Raw genomic sequence first — 20,809 nt, 5'->3', positions numbered from 1 at the left:
CTAGCATGGCTGCATCAACAGTACTCACCATCTTTGCAGATGGTGCTGACGACACAAACGCCGTTTTCCAGGTTGTAGCCGCTCACGCAGGTGCTGCAGTTCCTGTCCCCCGGCCCGGCGCAGGCGTAGCAGGTGGGGTCACACCTGCAGGCAGATCACAGACCTGACCGTCATTACTGCTTTACACGTAAACACTCGCTCAGATGTCATGCTTAGCAGTGAGATACTGACTTCTGACAAAACTTCTGGACATCTCCGTTGTCTGTTGTTTGTTCTGCCAAGTAATATCCCACACTGCAGCTGGAGACGCAGCGCCAGTCCTCAAAGTAATAGCCCGGAGCGCACTCACTACACGCTTCCATGCCAGTTCCTGTGCACAGGGAATACCATCATGTTCCCCAAAGCCAGACTGCAAATAATTTGAAATGCACTTTGGAATGTTCACACTTAGAGAAGTTCTTCCTGAAAGGGCTTCCTCTGAGAATGCTTGGAAGCCCTTGCAATAGCGAATGAGTTACAAAAACACAAATAACTTATCGCTTGTGGGGAAACTAATCTTAAAAAGGCACATATCATTACAAATGGGAGCTGATAACAAAAAATTACTGATTCTCTGAGCTGTTGACAATTGTATGGAAGCCCATTTCTGCCATATACAAACATAATCAGTATGAAAATTAAAATTATGAGATAGTTGAAAATGACATAACGTCAAAATGACATAACACTAGCATAAGTCACAACTGTCATACTAAGTCATAATTATGATCAAGTTAAATAGAAAAGTCAAAATTACGACAAAAACTGACAAGTCAAAATTATGACACACTAAGTCATAATTATGAGATAAAGTTGAAATTATGACAAAAATGAACATACATCTAAATTATGACAGTCATAGTTATGAGATAGTTGAAATTATGACAAAAAATTGACATTAAATTATGACAGTCATAGTTATGAAACAAAGTTGAAATTATGACAAAAATGGACATAAATCTAAATTATGACAAAAATTGACAAATCAACATAATTTTTAGATAAAGTTGAAATTATGACAAAAATAGTAATACAACAAAATTATGACATACAAAGTCATGATTATAGGATAAAACTTAAAGTAACAAGTCAAAATTGACAAAAATTATGACGACTTAAAATTATGAGCTACTAAGTCAATTATGAGATAAAGTTGAAAGAAGTCAAAAGTATGACAAAAACTAGTAAGTCAAAATTTCTAGGTAACACATAATTAAGAGATAGTTAAAACTGAAGTATTAATTTAGACTTTTTATCTCAGGTGTCACAGTACGTCAATTTCAATGTCTCATGATTATCACCAAGTATGTCAATTTGTACTTTTTATCTCATAATTAAGCCCCTTTACCTCAAAATTATTAGGACCTCATAATCTTGACTTTCTGTATCATAATTGTGACAATTTACCAAAGCTTTTCTCTTATGTGCTTCCTTTGATTAAGAGTCGACTTAAAAGGTCCTTTACCACTGTTTTTTACTTTATCAAATTATTACACATCCAAGAAGAACTTTAACTCACCCTAATGACTTGAACAAGAAAGGCTTTTTGTGACGAGAAATTGTTTGAGAATTAGAAGTGTGTCGTTGCAATAGAGATAGTTTGAAGAAATGTGATCATCATAAGTGTACACGTGTGCATACATCAACTGTTGATAAAATCTAGGGCAGTTTCTGAGCTAGCAACAGTAATTGTGCTGCATAAACTATATTCAGCAGCTACAGTTGAGGTCAAAAGATTACATACACCTTGCACTATTATTTTCTTTTTTTGGACTATTTGAAAACACCTTTTATCTGAAACTTAATCTATGTAATCTGAATCTTAATCAGGTCAGTATAAAAAAATAAAAAAGACATGCATTTTGTACGATCCCTTGTATTTTGGTAAAATACTTAACATTTTGCAGATTCTGCAAGGTGTATGTAAACTTTTGACCTCAACTGTAAGCACTGGTTGTTCTGCAAAGCCTTAGTAATTTGTTGCAATTTCTGGACACTGAGAGAACAGCTTTGATGCAATAGTCTCAGAAGGCACTTCACAGTCTTGTTAAGTCTAGAACTTCAAAATGACATCAGACTCTGCATCTTTTTTATGCCTGGGATGGTTATATTCTCTTGACATTTTTAGAAGAAAAAAAAATAGAGTAGCCAATCAAAAAAACAACTACTGGAAGTTATATTTTATAAATTGATTTTAAAGGGGGGGTGAAATGCTATTTCATGCATACTGAGTTTTTTACACTGTTAAAGAGTTGGATTCCCATGCTAAACATGGACAAAGTTTCAAAAATTAAGTTGTACGTTTGAAGGAGTATTTCTGTTCCAAAAATACTCCTTCCGGTTTGCCACAAGTTTTTTTCGAGTATGGCTCTGTGTGACGTTAGATGGAGCGGAATTTCCTTATATGGGTCCTGAGGGCACTTCTGCCGGAAGAGCGCGCGCTCCTGTATAGCAGAGCAATGAGAGCACAACAGACTTCACTGATCAGAGCGAGAGCGTCGCGAAAAGTCACAAAAGAAGTGTGTTTTTGGTTGCCAGGGCAAGACAACCCTGCACAGATTACCAAAAAAAAAAAAAAAACAGCATTAAGGGACCAGTGGATGGAGTTTATTTTTACAGAGCATCAACGGAGTTGTGCAAGTGTTTGTGTTTGTTCCCCTGCATTTCGAAGATGCTTGTTTTACAAACAAGGCCCAGTTTGACGCCGGATTTGCACATCGTTTATTTCTTAAGGATAATGCAGTCCCAACGAAAAAGGGTCACGATCGTGTGTTGGAACCGCAGGCGGTGAGTAAAACTGCTTCAGATATCTCTGTGTTGTTAACTTAGCTATCGGCGCGTAAGCACATCAAGTAAACAACATGCGATGTTGTCATCAAACTGAACTTTCCACATGTACAGCTTAAATAAAAAAGAAAAAAAAAAAAAAAAAGACGACAAAGTGGAACTTAGTCATTTTCCAAAACCGCTAAGCAAATATATACAGTTTCAGTACATACCACATAGAGATGTCATTGCTGATGCTGCTCTTGTTAAATTTCAGCCTCTGGATCTGATTCTGGATCATAAATAAACGGCTGAATCTGACTGTTAGCCATGGTTTGTTTTGGATGATGGTTTTTTCCTCAAGGTAATGTCACAGCTTCCAGATGCTCTCAACGCAAAAGCTTACTGGCCCTCGTGATTCTTTAGCTCCGCCCACACGTCACGCCTCCAGCCACTCGTGTTTTTCCAGGAAAAATCGGTACAGACTATCTTTCTCTTATGAATATAATAAAACTAAAGACTTTTTGGAGTTATGAATGATGCAGTACTACTCTATTGAGATTGAGGAGTCACGTGCCGATTTGGGTTGATTTGGGAGGGGTCTGAGCCGGTCGGCCCTGATGGCAGGATACGCTATCTGTTGCCAGGGGCAATGCCTTCAGAACTTCACAGAGGCGCGACTAAACATTTCAGAGCGCTTTCATTTTTGCCATTTATTTTGTCAGCGGAACAGATCGAGACGGATCTACAAATACTCGAAAGAAAAGGAAGAAAGTAAAGCAATGCAAAAACATAAGGCGAAAGAAAGGGGACCTTACAGGAACAAGCTCACACCAAGCGCAAAACAGCGGTGTTTGGAGAAGCTCTCAGGCATCCGAAATATCGACCCATACGAGCTCCCTGCAGCGGCACAGAGACCTGAACAATTTACCTCAGTGCTCACATATGGATATTGGGAATTATATTGTTTACGATGTAAGTCACCTTGCATTTGAGCTGTTAATGGCTTTAATGTAACCCGGACATTTACATCTTGCAATCACACATTTAACTACCCTAGCTAACCCAGAACTGGTTTGTCCACTTTGCATCCCCCGACACAAAAACCTGGTACAGTACGTGTCATTGGGCTAAAATCAAATCATAACTAAACATACACAGCTTTAGCCTACATCAAAACATGTTGGAAACGTTCGTATACATTGAACATCTCGGTACAATCTAGTGTTTACGAAACAGTCGCAGTTAATTACTTTGTCATTTTGGTCAAGAAGTGCATTCTAAATGCAATGTAATTACAATACGCTAAAACGCATGTGAATAAACTTACTTTGGCCAGTACAACACTGTTTTCTTCACATGCTGTAAATGGACCCAGCCACAGCAGAAAGCCTCGTAACTTTTAAAAAGACTTGTGGCTTTTAAACTCCTGCATTGTGTAGTAACTTAAACCAAAAACAATATAATTCCCAATGTCCATTTGTGTGCGTGGATGTAAATGGTCCAGGTCTCTGTGCTGCTGCAGGGAGCTCGTATGGGTCAATATTTTGTATGCTTGAGAGCTTCTCCAAATACCGCTGTTTTGCGCTTGGTGTAACCCTAAAAAAACTGTATTCCATTGTTCCTATGTTTTCCATATGTATCGTGAGAGGTACTGGAGCAGTTTTTAAAGCAGCAGTAACTTCCAGGCATGGTAAAACAGTGCAGAATTGCGAGAACCTCCTCTACTACAGAGTTAAAAACATATGTAAACAATCCTGTTTCGCCGCAGGTATCCTGCCAACATGGCGGAGACCATGATATCGAGGGAGGGGCTTTGTGCTATGACGACAACTTCTCATTCTCAATAGGTACTCAAGATTAACAGGATATTGAGTGAAAGCGAGCATTTCACCCCCCCCCCCCCCCCCCATTTAAGTCAAAGATCATGATCAAAGCCTACTGCAATCCTAAATGGAAAATAAAGTACTATAATTTCAGGTAATGTGCTTACCTGCACAGGAGGCACAAGTCAAGTGGCACTTTTCACATGCTCGTCTGTGTCCATTATAATAGGTGCCAGGTTCACAGCTCAGCTGACACTTATTCCCCTGTAGACTACAGGGAAAAGACAGACAGAAACCAAGAAAGAGGAATTATTCAAAGGGGTTCAATGCTGAGACATATTCATTGCCAGTTTCAACAATGCTAAATAAATAGTTGATAAAATAATGTGAGGATATATCTCTCAGAATGGTTGTTGTGCAGCATTGTAGATCTGCTGTTTTTTTTTTTTTTTATCACAATTTTTATAACATTGTGTTAGTTGTTTTTTTTCTCTCAGAGGGAAGGCCTACCTTCTAAACACATGCAGTAGATGAATGACAATGAATGACAAGTCAAATGAATAATTACAAAGACTGTAACTGCAACCTTAAACCGAGAGAAACTGCGGGCAGAAAAACTAATCTCATCTGCACTCTAGCCCTGCCATCCTTCTTCATAGCTTCTGTAGTCTAAACAAGTCTAAAAAGATCAACAACGACGGATTGAAGTCCAGATGAGTGGGTGAAAAAACCTTTACGTAGATTCAGAGAATATTTCAAAACCATTCACAGAACAGCTGCTGCGCATTACGCCAGATTTTGTGCCATGACCTGTTTTTCGTTTCTCTCTCTGTTTTTCCACCACTCTCTCTCCCTCTTTATCTAACGTCAGAGAGGAGTAGGAAAAGCCCGAGCAAACCTGCTCACTAGAGACAGAATTTCAACATGCATCTAAACTCAAGAGCTACGAGGTGTGTAACAGGATGTTTCCAGTAATAATTCAGCGTGGCTTCATTCTGACACCTCTCGATGGCCAAGATTCTGATCAATTTCATATAATGGCTCTAAAAATACCATGTAGGAGGTGGAATACTGTATTTGCAGTGTAATACCGGAGACCAGTCTGGCACTCTGTGCAGATGTTCGCAGACGTGCATTTCTCGCAGTTCTCTCTGCATTTCCGGCACATGGTGGAGTCTGCAAGAGAACAGCCACATGAAGTCTCAAATTCAACAGCCAATCACAACGTGGGGTTTTTTTGGAGTGAGATGAAGTGTGACTTGCCCAGGTCCAGGTAGAAGCCATCAGGACAGGAGCTGACGCAGTTGTTTCCTCCCTCCACGAGGTACAGACCTGAGCGGCAGGTCGAACACTGATCACCGCGGCTGCCCATGCAGGTCTCACACAGCGGAGAGCACTTCTTACAGCGCTTCTTATCGTCCTGGAAAAACCCAGTCGGACACTCGGGTACACACATCCTGAGAGACACACAGAAGGAGGTGGAAAGAGAAACGGAGAGAGGCAGACACAGACAGGAAGAGCCACATGAGACCAGAAGAATCAACATCTGGCAGCCGTGAGGAAAGACTTTCACCAGGAAACAAAGGCAAAAGTCAGGCTCTGAGAAAGCCATCAGCTCCAGATGTGAGCGGGGCTTGTGTGACCTGGGATATGCCGGAGAACACAAACTCTATAAATGTAATCATGACACGTGCGTGCACACACACACACACACACACACACACAGAGAGAGTGTCTGGACAGATGTGAGACGTTAGCAGGGGCACACAGACACACAGCTGTTGTCAGCATGTGCTTTGGAGTTAATTAATCTTTTGACTCCCAAGTAATATTATTTTCACTAATAAAAAACGTACTTTCAGTAATACATACACAACATTCTGGAAATGTATTAAAAACTTTCTCAATCTTTAGTAGCTCTTATTATGTTACGCAATGCACATGCTTCATGTTGGGGTGTTGTATCGCCCTGTAGCTAGGGAGTTTATTTTGCAATGACTGACTGGATGTACAGCCGGTTCATTATAAGGCTACATACCAAACAAATGAAAACATGGACATTTAATACTGATTTGAGTTTCACAGAAACTTTAAGTGGGTCAATGACAAATGCACCCAGTTCTTAGAAATGTCCTCATGCATTCATGCTGCTTTCATACACTACAGGTCAAAAATGTTTGGGGGTCGGCGAGATTCTCTTTTCGCTTTTATTTGATCCAAAACAACAACAAAAAAAATGTTTTATCAAAAAATGATAAAAACAGTAATATTGTGAAATATTGTTACAATTTAAAATAACTGTTTTCTATTTGAATATATATTAGAATATAATTTATTCCTGTGATGCAAAGCTGTATTTTCAGGATCATTACTCCAGTCTTCAGTGTCACATGATCTTTCAGAAATCATTCTGATATGATGATTTGATTTCTTATCATCATCAACGTTGAACATGTTTTTTGTTTTTTTTGTAGAAACAGTAATCCAACTCAAAAACCACCAATCAAAAGAACAGCATTTCTTTGAAATGGAAATCTTTTGTAACATTTTAAATTGTATAAACATTATAACTATCACTTATGATGATGATCTTTGCTAAATAAAATAATTATTGTAATGTACAAATTTTACTGCCTCTAAACTTTTGAACATTAGTGTATGTTTTAAAAACAAATTTGATTTTCATATAAAAAGTTCAAATTGAATGACTAAAAATATCTTATTACTCATCTTATTACATAAATAAACAATGATTAAATATAGGCTTCTAAATTATTATAATTTTTTCTTTACAAATGGCATTTTCACAAATAAGTTAATTAATTCTAGTTCAACCTGAGCCAACCATGTCATAAAAATATGAAATGATCTGATATTTTAAGAGACCTACAGTCATGAGGGTATGCATGGATAAGTGATATCATTTCATGAGATATTTTTGTTCATGCAAAGGTCTGTTCACTTGTTCTACCCCGAGATAAATTTTAATGAATCTAGAAAAAAAAAAAAAAAAGTGGGCATTACGTTATTGAACCAAATACCAACATTTTTAAAAAAGCATTTAAAAGAGTGTGTGGTGATGTTGTGGAAAGCTGTGTACCTGGTGTTGTTCTTGAACTTGAGGAAGTAGTGGAGGCAAGTGATGCACTGCTGGGGCCCTGGACCCTCACAGCCGTTCTCACACTCAGGGTGACACGAGCCTTATGTGAGGAAACAGAAGATGAGCAGACTCCACAGATACACAGTCAGATGCACAGTATAATTACTTACCCATATACTCCTCAGTGTACTCGTCATCAGGCTGCGGCTCCGCCAGAGAGCGAGGCTTGTCACTGCGGATCGAGTACGGATGCCCAGAGGTGCCATAAAGTACCAGAGACCACTCTTTCAGCTTGCCTGGAGAGAATAACAAGTCCGTCGTTGTGCAATGAAATCAAACCCTCATTTAAAGAGCTAATATTTCTCTGCCTTCCCAATTGGAAGAGGTTATTTACAAGTATGTCAATATCAGTACTTAAACTAAACAAAGACTCATAAAATGAAAATAAGGCTACTAATAGACTCAATATAAATAATTTACAATTAGTATATTTTTTTTTATAGTAATTCATTATATATACACATACATACATACACACACTACTGTTTATATATTATTGAAAACTACGGTCACATTTTTTTCCTCTAAATTTTGTCATAGTAATTAGTTTTTTGTTTTTGTTTTAAATAACATTTTTTTATCGTAATAACGAGATGCCATGTCATTAAAATAATGTTCTTTAAAAATAATGAGATTATGGCTCAATAAATGATGTATTTTCTTGTAATAACAGCATATGTCATAAAAGCAACGTGGTTTTTCCATTAAAACTACATATTTTGTATGTGACCTGACAACAGGAGAACTAGGAGACGTCAAATCCAGTTCGATATTCTGTCTGCCTTACAGTTAATGGACGATTCAAAATTATGGCCAAAAAAAATGTATCAAACCTGAATCTCACACATCAGTTATTTTTCATGTCACACTACCCGAACTGTTCAACTGTAATCAATGTAATCACTGCAGTAAAGGTTGGTACTGTGGTAGTTTTTAATAGCGGAATAAACCACACAGCCCAAGTTTATATGCATTTGTCAAATCTCCTCTGTGTAAGACCGTGTGGTGTATCAAATGTGAAGGAATGGCTGAAGGAACAGGAAGTGTGTTTTCCTTGGAGAAAGTACCTGGTGCTTTCTGGCTCCTGAGTTGGGAGGGAGTGTCGTAGATCTCTAGTATCCAGTCTCCAGTAGCTTTCTCTCCCCAGCAGTGAGTGGTCATGAATTCCCAGTTCTTAAAGCCCTCCATTGAGTGATCAAAAAGCCTGCAGTAACAATAAACAGATGCTACACCAATGCACTTAAAAAAATACTGGACCAATTCAGTGGAAACCTGGGAATTCTTCCACTGAAATTCAGCAGAAAGAACAAAGCACAATATGCAGTAATTCTACCAAAGTAGCCATTTACTGAAGATTAGTGCGTAGTGCACTGTACCTGTTGGCGAGCAGCTGTGACTTTGTCCCTGATGGTGACGTTAGGTTGATTGACAGGTCCCCTCGCCGCGGGTGTGTAATTGTTATACGCACGACCACATGCTCCAGATAAATAACATGATTGTTTGCATTATCGGTGCAGCCTGTTGCCTTGTACACCGAACGAACGACATGCTCTGAACGGATGGTTCTACGGGAAACAAATATACAGTTACTATGACTCATAGGACACTATAAATGTGACGTACTGTGGGCTGTTTAAGAGCTATAGCATGTACCGGATTTGTTTATCAGCATTCTCCACACAGATGTGTTGTGGGGGAACCTGTTTCCAGTGCTCTGCCTCTTTCACCATGGCCTCCGCGTCCATCAACCCAAAGCCATAGAGGTGACTGACTGGAAGAAGATTTACAAAATTACCCTCGATCATAAAGCAGATCAGGGCTAGTTTAGTATCCAGACTATATTAGTTATTCTTATACTGAATTTCATATATTTGTAGGACTTTTGTTGTGTTTTTGCTTTTTTTTATTAGATTATATTTATCTTTTACAATTTTATTATTATAGTTTTAATTTTGGTTATTTTAGTACATTGTTAATCTAAAAGAAAATGAGAAACGATGACTTGCCTAATACATAAAAACATGTTTCTTTTTGTTTTTTTCAAGGAAATGTTTATCACATTTCAAGTCATGGCAGTTTTTTTTATGGTTTTAGTTTACCATAATAACCCTGATCTATATTGATGTTGTAAAATTAATTGTTCTGCATAGTCTGGAATAGGGGTGGACTATCGTTTTTATCTGCATTATGCTCACGTGATATCACTGCGCCAACATGAAAGCTTGTCACTTAAATGCGTTTTTTTTATTTAAAACTTGCGATATATGTGAGCACTGCCTGAGAGACGGTCTGAGTGCACTCATTTGAAACTCAAACGTACATAAAGCTGCCTCTCAGACAGCACAAGCACTGAACGGAGATCTTTCTGGCTGCTTATTGGGCTTGAACGGTCAAATACACACACTTACGTTTCAAAATGCCCATCTTTGAGAGTATCCTCATAAATACAGTCATTTATGTCTTAAGAGAACCTAAACAGTTGAGAAAAAAATGCATGTATATCACTATATTAGAGTCGTACATTCAGTCTTAAAGTGACAGCAGCCTAATAAACCTGCGTGTGTCATTAAGGAGTAATCTCACACTGCTTTCAACTAAATCCTTTTTGTAACTTTTATAGGAATAAATCTTTATTTAATTTACACAAGGGAAGATAACATACATTTTAAGTAGTTATTTCTACTAAATGAACTTTTTTCACATAGTTCTATTTCATTTAGGCCTTTGTTCTGTTGCGGTTTTTTGTCCTGTAACTAGTTTCTTTGTTCTTATTTTTATCATAAATTGTTTATTTGTCTGCAGTAAGCTTAAGTAAGCTTTTTTTTGTTAGGCTAGTATTCGATTCTTGTGATACTGAAATCGATTATGTTAATTATGAAATTATAAAACAAAAAACAAAAGTCTGAGTGTACAAAATGAAATCAACATCTGGATATTCCTGGGTAAGAAGTTTCTCACAAACATCACTTCCCATCTGGTGGTTAAAAGGAGATTAAAAAGCCTGTTACCGTTATAACCAGCGGCATTGGTTTTCCAGTCAGGAGCACTGAGATGACCAGCACGAGATGTCTTCACTATTATGTGCTGTACATCTCGCCACGTTAGGAAAGGACTGCAACAGAGAGTCAAACAGAAGACTAATGGATATCTGCATCTACGTGACCAATTGTGTGACTAAATAATTTCTCCAAACAGGACTCAATATCTTCATATCCAATTAGTAGAATCCAAACAATCACACTGGCCACAGTTTTCAGCTGTACTTCAAAGTCTCATTGCCTAGAGATGTGTGATTGAAGCATTCACTCCCATAATTCACCATGCACAGTGGGATCAAACATCAAACCAAAAGAAAGCTGGATGCCATGTGTCCTCGACTATCCCCCCGAAATATCGAAACAATCTAACTCTGTTTGGTTCACTGCATTGTGCTGGTAATATACAGTCACATGGAAGCCATATGTCAAGGTACTCCTCAATTTCCTGTGTGAAATCAGACACAGTTGAAACTTACAGAAAACACGCCACTTGCGTCACGCAGTTCTGAAACCCAGCATTTACTGGCATGTTTACCGGTTGTAAAATCTATTGTGTGCACAAAATAAACACTTAATGCATTTAAACCATGTGGGAAAGATCAGATTTATGATTTGAAAGACACCACAACGTCGAATCGACGAGAGGGAAAATCAGGGTTATCTTTGAGACAGAAGCATATCAGAGGAAACATGGTGGATGCAATAAATGTGGCGTCTTTTTTATTGTTTAATTTTATATATAAATGTACAAAATATGATAGTATAGCACAATTATAACATAATATATGGCAATCCATTTTACAGGACCTTCATAAATTTAATAAAAAGAAAAAAGTGAGAAAAAAGGCACTCAATGCACATTTTTATTCATTATTTTGAAAAATTAGTTAAAAACATGGACGCTGGAAAATAGGTATCTGCAATCTTGCTCCAGCTAAAGTGACTTGAATGCACCTGAAGTTCTAATTATGACTTGCCAATTCATAAATATACATTTCCCAAAGGCACACAGTCAAAACACATCAGAAGCGTTAATTAAAAGTCACCGTTTCAGCCACTGATTGTGTAACCTGTATGAGTTTATTTCTTGTGTTGAACACAAAAGATGCTATTTTATAAATGTTGGTAACTAAACAGCTGTGGCCAGTGATTCCATACTACTATAGAAGTCAACGGCTAAGGTCAACTGTTTGGTTAACCTCATTCTTTAAAATATCTTCTTTTGTGTTCAAAAGTAAGAAACTCAGGTTTAACAGAGGAGGAATTTTTGAATGAACGATTCAGTGGGTCATCGAGAGTGAAAAGCATAACACCTTCATGATTAGTGGCTGAATTAGTGATGATAATTCCACTGAAGTGGCCTGGAACAGACACTTCCACTACACAAGTGTAAAGCCCCTTTCACACTGCCATTCCGGCAAATACAGGGGTAAAGTGTTCCGGCAATTGTTCCCGGGTCGCAAAATTTTGCACTTTCACACTGCCAGTGATTACCCGGGATATGCGCCTGCTTTCACACACAACCCGTAAACATCCCGTAACGCCACGTGACATCAGGGCGTGACGTGTAATGTAAGAATGTTTGCACATATTTTTTCGTCGCGAACGTTGATCTTCCTTCAAAACAGCCGGTAAAAGAGTCGACATAGCAGTAGATCTGGCTTTTGTTCACACAGCGCTCGTCCCGGGTTGAACCCCGCAATGTTACTAGGTCTCCGACCTGGGTTCAATGCTGGAATCAATCCCGGGACGTGTTTGCTTTCACACAGAAGGCGACTTGGCAATGTTACGGCATATTGCCGGGTCTGACGTGCAGTGTGAAAGGGGCTTTAGAGAAATGAGAGTAGACAGTAGTTTGCTTCCACTTACTTAGCTTCCAGAGCAAGAGCAATGATCCCTGCTGCCATCGGCGCTGACGCTGATGTTCCTGTGTGACTGTCTGTGCAGCGCTGCCTTAGATCAGTCGTGATCTAACAAGAGAGAAATTCAGGTTATTCTTTCGCATTGGGTTTCCATGTGTTAATCAGAGTGAATGTGTACTGACACTGCAAGTGAGCAACATGAAGTGAAGTAACAATACTTGACCGCTCCTGTTATTACACACAACACAGTCTCCACTGAGAGTATGGGATAGGCAGCTTGTTCATTTTAACAAGTATTGCATTGCTTTTTTGTATTTTGTTATTTGAGTTTAGTTTTAGTTAACGATTTATTTTTCATTTGCTTTTTTGAAAATTACTGTGTATGATTTTAGTATGGTTTAGATTTATATGGCGTATTCATTTTCATCCCGTCTCATACAGAGCCACATATTGTTCCATCTGCTGCTTTAATCACACACACTAAACTTAACTCAAAAAGAAACATTGCCAAAGTTTAATTTGTATTTGTTAAATGCAAACTGCAGTACTTACGGCCAATGAAATGTGCTATAAATGTGCCATTGTGCTACACTTAGCTGTAAATTACCACCACTTTGGGGCATTTGTGATTCAGCAGCATGGACTGGATCCACTCAGATACTGTGTCAGCATCAGTTTCATGCAATAAAATCTTTGAAATATATTCAAGAGTTTAGTTTAAGGCCATTTGGATCATCTAAATGAGACTAATTTCAGCTGTGAGACATGATGGATTTCAGATTTACTCTGCTCTAAACGTCACATCCACAAAAAACAAAGTGTGGCTGTTTTGTTTCAACAGCCCCTTCCTGTCTAATTGAATAGATAGGTTTTATTAGATCAGAAGTCTTAAAGTCCTCATGAATTATGAATGTTAACCTTAATGTTACCAATAAGCTAGTGTGCTCCAAAACAATAACAAAATATGCATTTAGCTTTGAAGATATAAGCATTCAACTCTTACAAGGTAAACCCAAATCATGTATTTATGCACTATTATATGCCATTTTGCTGGAGGTGGGGTGTAGATTAATGTAAACATGTGTCATGCTGCTCGCGTCTATCCCCTGAACAAAACAGCAATTAAATGAAGAAGTCCAGGCAATCTAGGTGTGAGACAGGCATCAGTATATTATAGACAAAAGAATAATGATTAGCAGTTCAGAGTCAAGTATCACGTTTGCAATACAAAATAACCATAATCAGTCCTTTATGGGAAGTGTGAATGTCCCATAGTCTGTAAAACTTTAGGATGATGTGGAGAAAAAACATATTGGAGTCAGTTTGTTACTTTATTTTATTAGTGCTCATTTATTTTATTAAACTTAATTTAAATTGTTACACCTTTTTTATTTTTGATAAAAGTAAAGGTTTATTATTGTATATTCGTTTGGCATTTCATTTATTGTATACCTTTTAATTCTCTTACTGAAATAACAATAACAGCAACAGCAGCAGCAGTATGGTGTAACATTTATTAGAAACACATGTATTTCATGGCTTTGGAAACTTCTCTCTGATGATTCTCTGTGTCGCTTTTTGCATAACTCCGGGTCATCGGCACCAAGCTTCGTTGCAATTTCTTTCTAGGAATTAAATGCTTTCTCTAAATTTGTAAAGTTTCTCCGTGAGCGTTCGTACAGGAGTGGATATATTTGTGCAGCTCGGCTATTCGACACTCCAGTGTATTCAGGAGAATGAGGAACGAACCACAGCCTTTAGACTGTGGCTGTCATAAACTGTAAAATGCGATAGCTTTGGCGGAGCTGTGATTAAAAATTTTTATCCTATAGGCTATTTTTAAAAAAGGGTAGGGCTGCTCAATATATATTTCACCCTGACTTCAGTTTCAGTTCAAATTCTGTCAACACATTCAATAACGCTATATGATGCATGCCAGGCCAGTAGTTGGCGATATCACTTTTAAAGAAACACCACGCACCTGCGCTCATACCTATTTACTGAACACATAAAATGCATGCACGAGATGTCACCACTTTCACAACTGCACAGTTCTGTAGTTTCCACAAACACTTGCATGTTGAAAGTAAGCATTTTCAATCCCCCAAAACACTGCTATCAATGCTTTAACTGCTAGTATGTGTCTTTATTGCAGTTGCCTTTAAATGACAATAACCCTGGATAGGTTGATAATAACCCTGTGTAAATATAAGTCATCTAGAAAATGGACAAAGTTGCGAAAACTTGGAGAAAACTGAGTTTCAGTGAACTATAACTTCAGCTGTAATACCCGAAAACAGCAGGAGACCACAACAAAGAGAAGTGCTAATGTCTGTAACACTGGGCTTCAGAATGCAAACATATATTGCAAAAGGAGTTTGAAAGTCAGTGTGGAATTTCACACGTCACTCTGAGACGAGCCGAGAGTCGGGGAAGCTCTGACGCTCGGTAACTCTCAGAGGAGTGTGTGTGTGTGTGTGTGTGGGCTGTAAACCGCAGCGGTTAACACCAGGACGCTCTCATGAAACAGTGACCAAAAGCAGATCAAACACACATGTGTGGCCAAAGAAATACATGAAAATGCATTAGACACATTTAAACGGCAATAAATTGAAAAAACATGGCGAGACGCATCTCTACATTCGAAGATATTGTGCAGTTTACTGGTGTTTAACTTCCAAAAGGTTTCCATAAATATTGGAAACGAGTAAATGTGTTTATAAGCACAGATTAATATCAATTTTTCATCCATTTTGAAACAACAAAAGTCATTTTTTACTCATCATAACGTCATTCCAAACCCATATGAATAAAAACATGAAATCTGTCATGTTTTATGCACCTTGTTGGAGTTGTTCCATACATTAAGGAGTTTCTTTATTCTGTGGAACACGAAAAATTATTTAAAATAATATTTGTAATCAAACAGTTGACAGTAGCCATTGACTTCCATAGTATGGAAAAAAAAAAATACAATGGAAGTCAATGGCTACCGTCAACTGTTTGATCTTCTTTTAATTCAGTGGAAGAAAGAAACTCATACATGTTTGGTACAACGTGTGTGAGTAAATCATGAAGGATTTCTAATTTCTTGCTGAGCATTGCCTTTAAACTAGAAACCTGGTGGCCTTAAAGTCAATTCAGCAGCAGGCCTGTTTAATGAAAAGCACGTTATCTCGGTGCTGAAGATCTAGATTAGGTCTCTTCTTACGATTTTGCGGTCGTAGTTCTCTCCGCTGCTGTAGGTGGTGCTGAGGGTGGAGGCGCACTCTTCCAGATACCAGGGCTTGCGGCCACTCTCTGCCGTGCTGCTGATGGATATCGTGTAGATGCTGTTGGTGTAGCCATCACATGAACAGTGATCGCGACTCCGACCGCCATTTCCTGACGCCCAAACAAAGATTGAACCCCGTCCTTTCCTGCCCTGTGAAGAAAAAACAAAACAGAAGTTTTACATGAACATGTTTTGTTTACGATGAAATGTGCTTGTTAAAAATAACTATTCTAACTAAAAATAAATATTCACAGTACAGTTTTAGTAATAGAGTCATTTTTATTTATTTTATTTAACATATATTTATTTTTTCTTCAGTTTTAATAAGTTTAGTACATAAAACGACATATGTTGCTTGGGCAACTAACTGAAATAAAATACATTTAAATGGTTTACGTTTAGATTAAATTCCTTTTTTTAAATGTAATCGTTTTAAAAGCAATAACAGCATGGCTGGTTCAGATTAACTACATTCATTCAATTTACTAAAAAAAAAAAAAAATTCAAAAAGTTAATTGTTTCCAGACAGATGATTTTAAATGCCTTTTTACTGTAAAAATAATCTAATGGATACATTATGGTAATGACCATTTGTCTCAATTCCAAACAAACAAACAAATAAATAAATATAAACTGTTTTAACTGATTGACAGCCCTTGAAAGACTTCAAAGGAGGAACTAACATCATCAGGACAGCATAATCTCCAAGCATTAATATCCCCCAGCCTTTTCCGATGAGAGGAGACCAAAATTACCTGATGTCTATGAGTCTCACATACCTCAAACATGCCTAAACCCCTCCAAACACACCTTTGGCACAGGATACATGCCAATTACTGACTGAGACTCATGACTTAGGGATGATAAACTAAAATCACATTCTAAAGTTCACTGTCGTAGCAGGTGGTGAGTGTGAGAAGGAAAGGAAAACACCCTCGGTGGGCCAGACTGCTGGAGAGACCAGACCTGAACATTACACTTATGATTTATGAACGCCACATCATATGGAAAATGGAAAAGCATAACACACTTTTCATATAAACTTGAAAAATCCTTCTATACATGCGGAGATGGCTCTTACCAGTCGGATGCCGTTTTCAAAGGCCTGTCTGGCGAGGGAAGCGGGCCCATCCACAGTTTTGCCATCATCATCTGGACCCCAGCTGGCACTGTAAATGTCTATGTGTTGAGGGTTCAGACTCAGTGATTTGGCCTCTACCATGTCTGTCACATCTCCGTCCAACATGCGGACACCTACCGGACAAGCCCAAAGAAAACACTGAAGATCAGCGGGCCAATCACATCCAACAGACATGAAAACTAACTCATTTCCAAAATGAATCAGTCAGAGGAATGTTGACTAAATGTCTAGTCAACTGATCTACAAACCCGATTCCAAAAAAGTTGGGAAACTGTACAAATTGTGAATAAAAACAGAATGCAGTGATGTGGAAGATTCAAATTTTATATTTTTTATTCAGAATACAACATAGATGACATATTAAATGTTTAAACTGAGAAAAATGTATAATTTTAAGGGAAAAATAAGTTGATTTTTAAATTTCATGGCATCAACATATCTCAAAAAAGTTGGGACAAGGCCATGTTTACCACAGTGTGGCATCCTCTCTTCTTTTTATAACAGTCTGCAAACGTCTGGGGACTGAGGAGACAAGTTGCTCATGTTTAGTAATGGGAATGTTGTCCCATTCTTGTCTAATACAAGCTTCTACAGTAGTTGTTCAACTGTCTTAGGATTTCTTCTTAGGTCATCTTCCTCTTTATAATGTGCCAAATGTTTTCTATGGGTGAAAGATCTGGACTGCAGGCTGGTCATTTCAGTACCCGGATCCTTCTTCTGAGCAGCCATGATGTTGTAGTTGATGCAGTATGTGGTCTGGCATTGTCATGTTGGAAAATGCAAGGTCTTCCCTGAAAGAGACGACGTCTGGATGGGAGCATATGTTGTTCTAGAACTTGGATATACCTTTCAGCATTGATGGTTCCTTTCCAGATGTGTAAGCTTCCCATGCCACACGCACTCATGCAACCCCATACCATCAGAGATGCAGGCTTCTGAACTGAGCGCTGATAACAACTTGGGTTGTCCCTGTCCTCTTTAGTCCGGAGGACATGGCGTCCCAGTTTTCCAAAAAGAACTTTTTTGAGTCGTCTGACCACAGAACAGTTTTCCACTTTGTCACAGTCCATTTTAAATGAGCCTTGGCCCAGAGAAAACGCCTGCACTTCTGGATCATGTTTAGATATGGCTTCTTTTATGACCTACAGAGTTTAAGCTGGCAACGGTGGATTGTGTTCACCGACAATTAGAGCGGTGCAAAAAATCGAATGCGATTTTCATGCAAATCTCATCAGTAAAGACGCTCCTGTAATTAGAAGTATATTTCCAGCACGTGTGTTAAGATCAGGGTTGCCAGGTTTTCACAACAAATCCTGCCCAGTTGCTTCGTAAAACTAGTCCAAAACTAGTCCAATCGCGTTTCCAGGAGGTTCCCTGATAAAAATTGCTTCCCGGGGTTAAAATAAATTTTTTTTGGAAGGGTTGCATTGGTAAAATTAGCATTTTAGGGGCTAAATATCACGCTATTGGTATTGGGATTGCTTCAAACCGCGGACATGAAAAACAATCGCAGACTTGGCAACACTGGTTCAGGTGGAGCGGCAGTTACTACACAGAGCCGTAGTCTACTGACAACTAACAGAATCGTTTTCAAAATCGACAAAGAATCACCTGCGATTATAACATCGATTTTGTGTAGATTGTCAGTGAATTACGGCTCGGTGTAGTAAATGCCAACCAGTGTTGCACCGAATGCACGTGTGTACCGAATGACGGAATGGAATATTTTGTGCGCGGAAAATAAGTACATTTTCGTGTTTCCAAATGAACATATTAAGTGGCAGAAGTCTCCCACAGAAGAATCCCACCCTGCAGCTGATTCTAATGCCGGCGACACACGATGCGTGGCGCAAGTGTCTCAGCTGCGTGCGGCTCCCATGTTAACAGGTTAGAGCTTGCAGACTGCCTGCGTTGAGAGCGGCACGCGCAGAAAACATGGGCATACTAGAAATAGAACCGACGCCTATTTTTCACGCGACACGCGCACGTGTTGGAAGCGTTTCCAGGCAAAATAGATTAAGAAAATATGCTTATATGTCATTTTGTACACAAATACATATTAATTCATGACACTTTGATGTTTGAAAGTCTATACGTTGACATAAATTCAGATATAAATGTAATTTAAAAAATAAATGAATAATTATCAATTTTCAAATATTGCACCTGTCAAACATACATAGTCTATTTTGCCGTCAATACTGTTGACGGTTTCCTTTATCAGTAGGCTTTATATTTATGCTCAACATGAAGTATAGATATTGATGTCATGAAGACAAGAGCCTGGTCTGTCGCCGGTCTCCCTGTCACCTACAGTAGCAGGCATTCTGGTGAAGCAGGCCTACAAGCTGGTATTGGTAATGCTGCACTGTAATCATAGTTATTTATTTATATTTTTCATTATATTTTATTATATGATATTGGTTTGAGAGTATTTTATTTAGTGGAAAACTTTGCAGCAGTATTTTATTTCTTATTCTTTTTTTTATTTTATATATATTTTATCAAAAAGTATTTAAAAAAAAAGTGTATAGTAATAAACAACCTGCAGTTTAATGTTTGCATGTTTTTTCCTTACTGTACCGAAAATGAACCGAACCGTGACTTTAAAACCGAGGTACGTACCGAACCGTGATTTTTTGCATACCGTTACACCCCTATTATATATATAGAGAGAGGGAGAGGGAGAGGGAGAGGGAGAGAGAGAGAGAGAGAGAGAGAGAGAATTCATTTGGACAAATTCAAAGACGATTTTTTTAGTATTTAGATTTTTTTTGCACCTTCAGATTCCAGATTTGAAAATAGTTCCAAATAGGCCAGATATTGTGTCACATTTATATATATATATATATATATATATATATATATATATATATATATATATATATATATATATATATATATATATATATGTACACATAACTTAACATTTTTAGTCTCTAAAATTTACATCGGTGACTATCTTTACTATTGTGGGGTACTGGGTGCATACAGGGGTATGCATGTGAGTACGAGCAAAAGGCAGAATTCCCAGTTACAGCAGTAGGTCCAAATCAGACAGTGACCATCAGACACACTCACCCCCAATCTTGGCGTTGTAAGCGATGCCCACCGTGCAGTGAGAGTTGTTGGCGGACGCCGCTACTTCACCAGCACACCTCGTGCCATGCCTGAACACAACACATCAGACGTTAGTGTTAGTAATGACCTACACACACACACACACGTGCGCGCGCACTGCTGCTGACCTACTACACACACTCGCAGAAGGAACGCAGAAGTAGACAGGAAACAGAGAGAGAGAGAGAAACAGCTGGGCTGAAACTAAACATGTGCTTCCACGGCCAGCAGAGCTAAAACACAGCGGCTAAATATTTAAGATATTGAAGGAAAACATTTGAGCGGTTCCTCCGCCTCAGACGCAACGTGGATACATTCCTGACCCAAACTAAAGCCACATAAATCTAATACAAGTCATCCACAAACAACGCACCCTAACGACACAGACAGACAGATGGAGACAGATTCGGCGCTGGAACCTCCAGCAGTGAACAGCTGCATAGAACAACTCACACTACCATGGTTACCACCATCTCCAATCTGAGCCATTGGAAAAGAAAAGAGAAAGAGAAACAAAGATTGTAAAGATCCATAGCAGCACAAGATCTGGGATGAGACCAGGGTTCGGTCGCCATCGCAACCA

The 20,809-nt window shown here is 38.4% G+C and overlaps 1 protein-coding gene across 5 annotated transcripts in view; it reads right to left on the bottom strand.

Annotated features, from left to right (window-relative positions):
* The window catches only part of LOC128018347 (proprotein convertase subtilisin/kexin type 5), a 48,759-nt gene that overhangs the window by 15,535 nt on the left and 12,415 nt on the right, over positions 1–20,809 (bottom strand). For all 5 annotated transcript variants that reach the window (XM_052603812.1, XM_052603816.1, XM_052603814.1 and 2 more), the window contains exons 6-20: positions 20,188–20,276; positions 17,047–17,219; positions 15,903–16,115; positions 12,699–12,799; positions 10,800–10,903; positions 9,445–9,562; positions 9,168–9,356; positions 8,859–8,995; positions 7,902–8,027; positions 7,732–7,831; positions 5,895–6,088; positions 5,723–5,807; positions 4,799–4,902; positions 232–370; positions 29–144 (exon numbers count right to left, since the gene is read on the bottom strand). In XM_052603812.1, the coding sequence (XP_052459772.1) occupies positions 29–144; positions 232–370; positions 4,799–4,902; positions 5,723–5,807; positions 5,895–6,088; positions 7,732–7,831; positions 7,902–8,027; positions 8,859–8,995; positions 9,168–9,356; positions 9,445–9,562; positions 10,800–10,903; positions 12,699–12,799; positions 15,903–16,115; positions 17,047–17,219; positions 20,188–20,276 (1,988 nt within the window). The remainder of the gene's footprint in view (positions 1–28; positions 145–231; positions 371–4,798; positions 4,903–5,722; positions 5,808–5,894; positions 6,089–7,731; positions 7,832–7,901; positions 8,028–8,858; positions 8,996–9,167; positions 9,357–9,444; positions 9,563–10,799; positions 10,904–12,698; positions 12,800–15,902; positions 16,116–17,046; positions 17,220–20,187; positions 20,277–20,809) is intronic.

Source organism: Carassius gibelio, chromosome A8 (genome assembly GCF_023724105.1).
Source record: "Carassius gibelio isolate Cgi1373 ecotype wild population from Czech Republic chromosome A8, carGib1.2-hapl.c, whole genome shotgun sequence".
Lineage (NCBI taxonomy): Eukaryota > Metazoa > Chordata > Actinopteri > Cypriniformes > Cyprinidae > Carassius > Carassius gibelio.
Note: the sequence above shows the minus strand (reverse complement) of the source record. Positions and strands in the feature narration are given on the sequence as shown.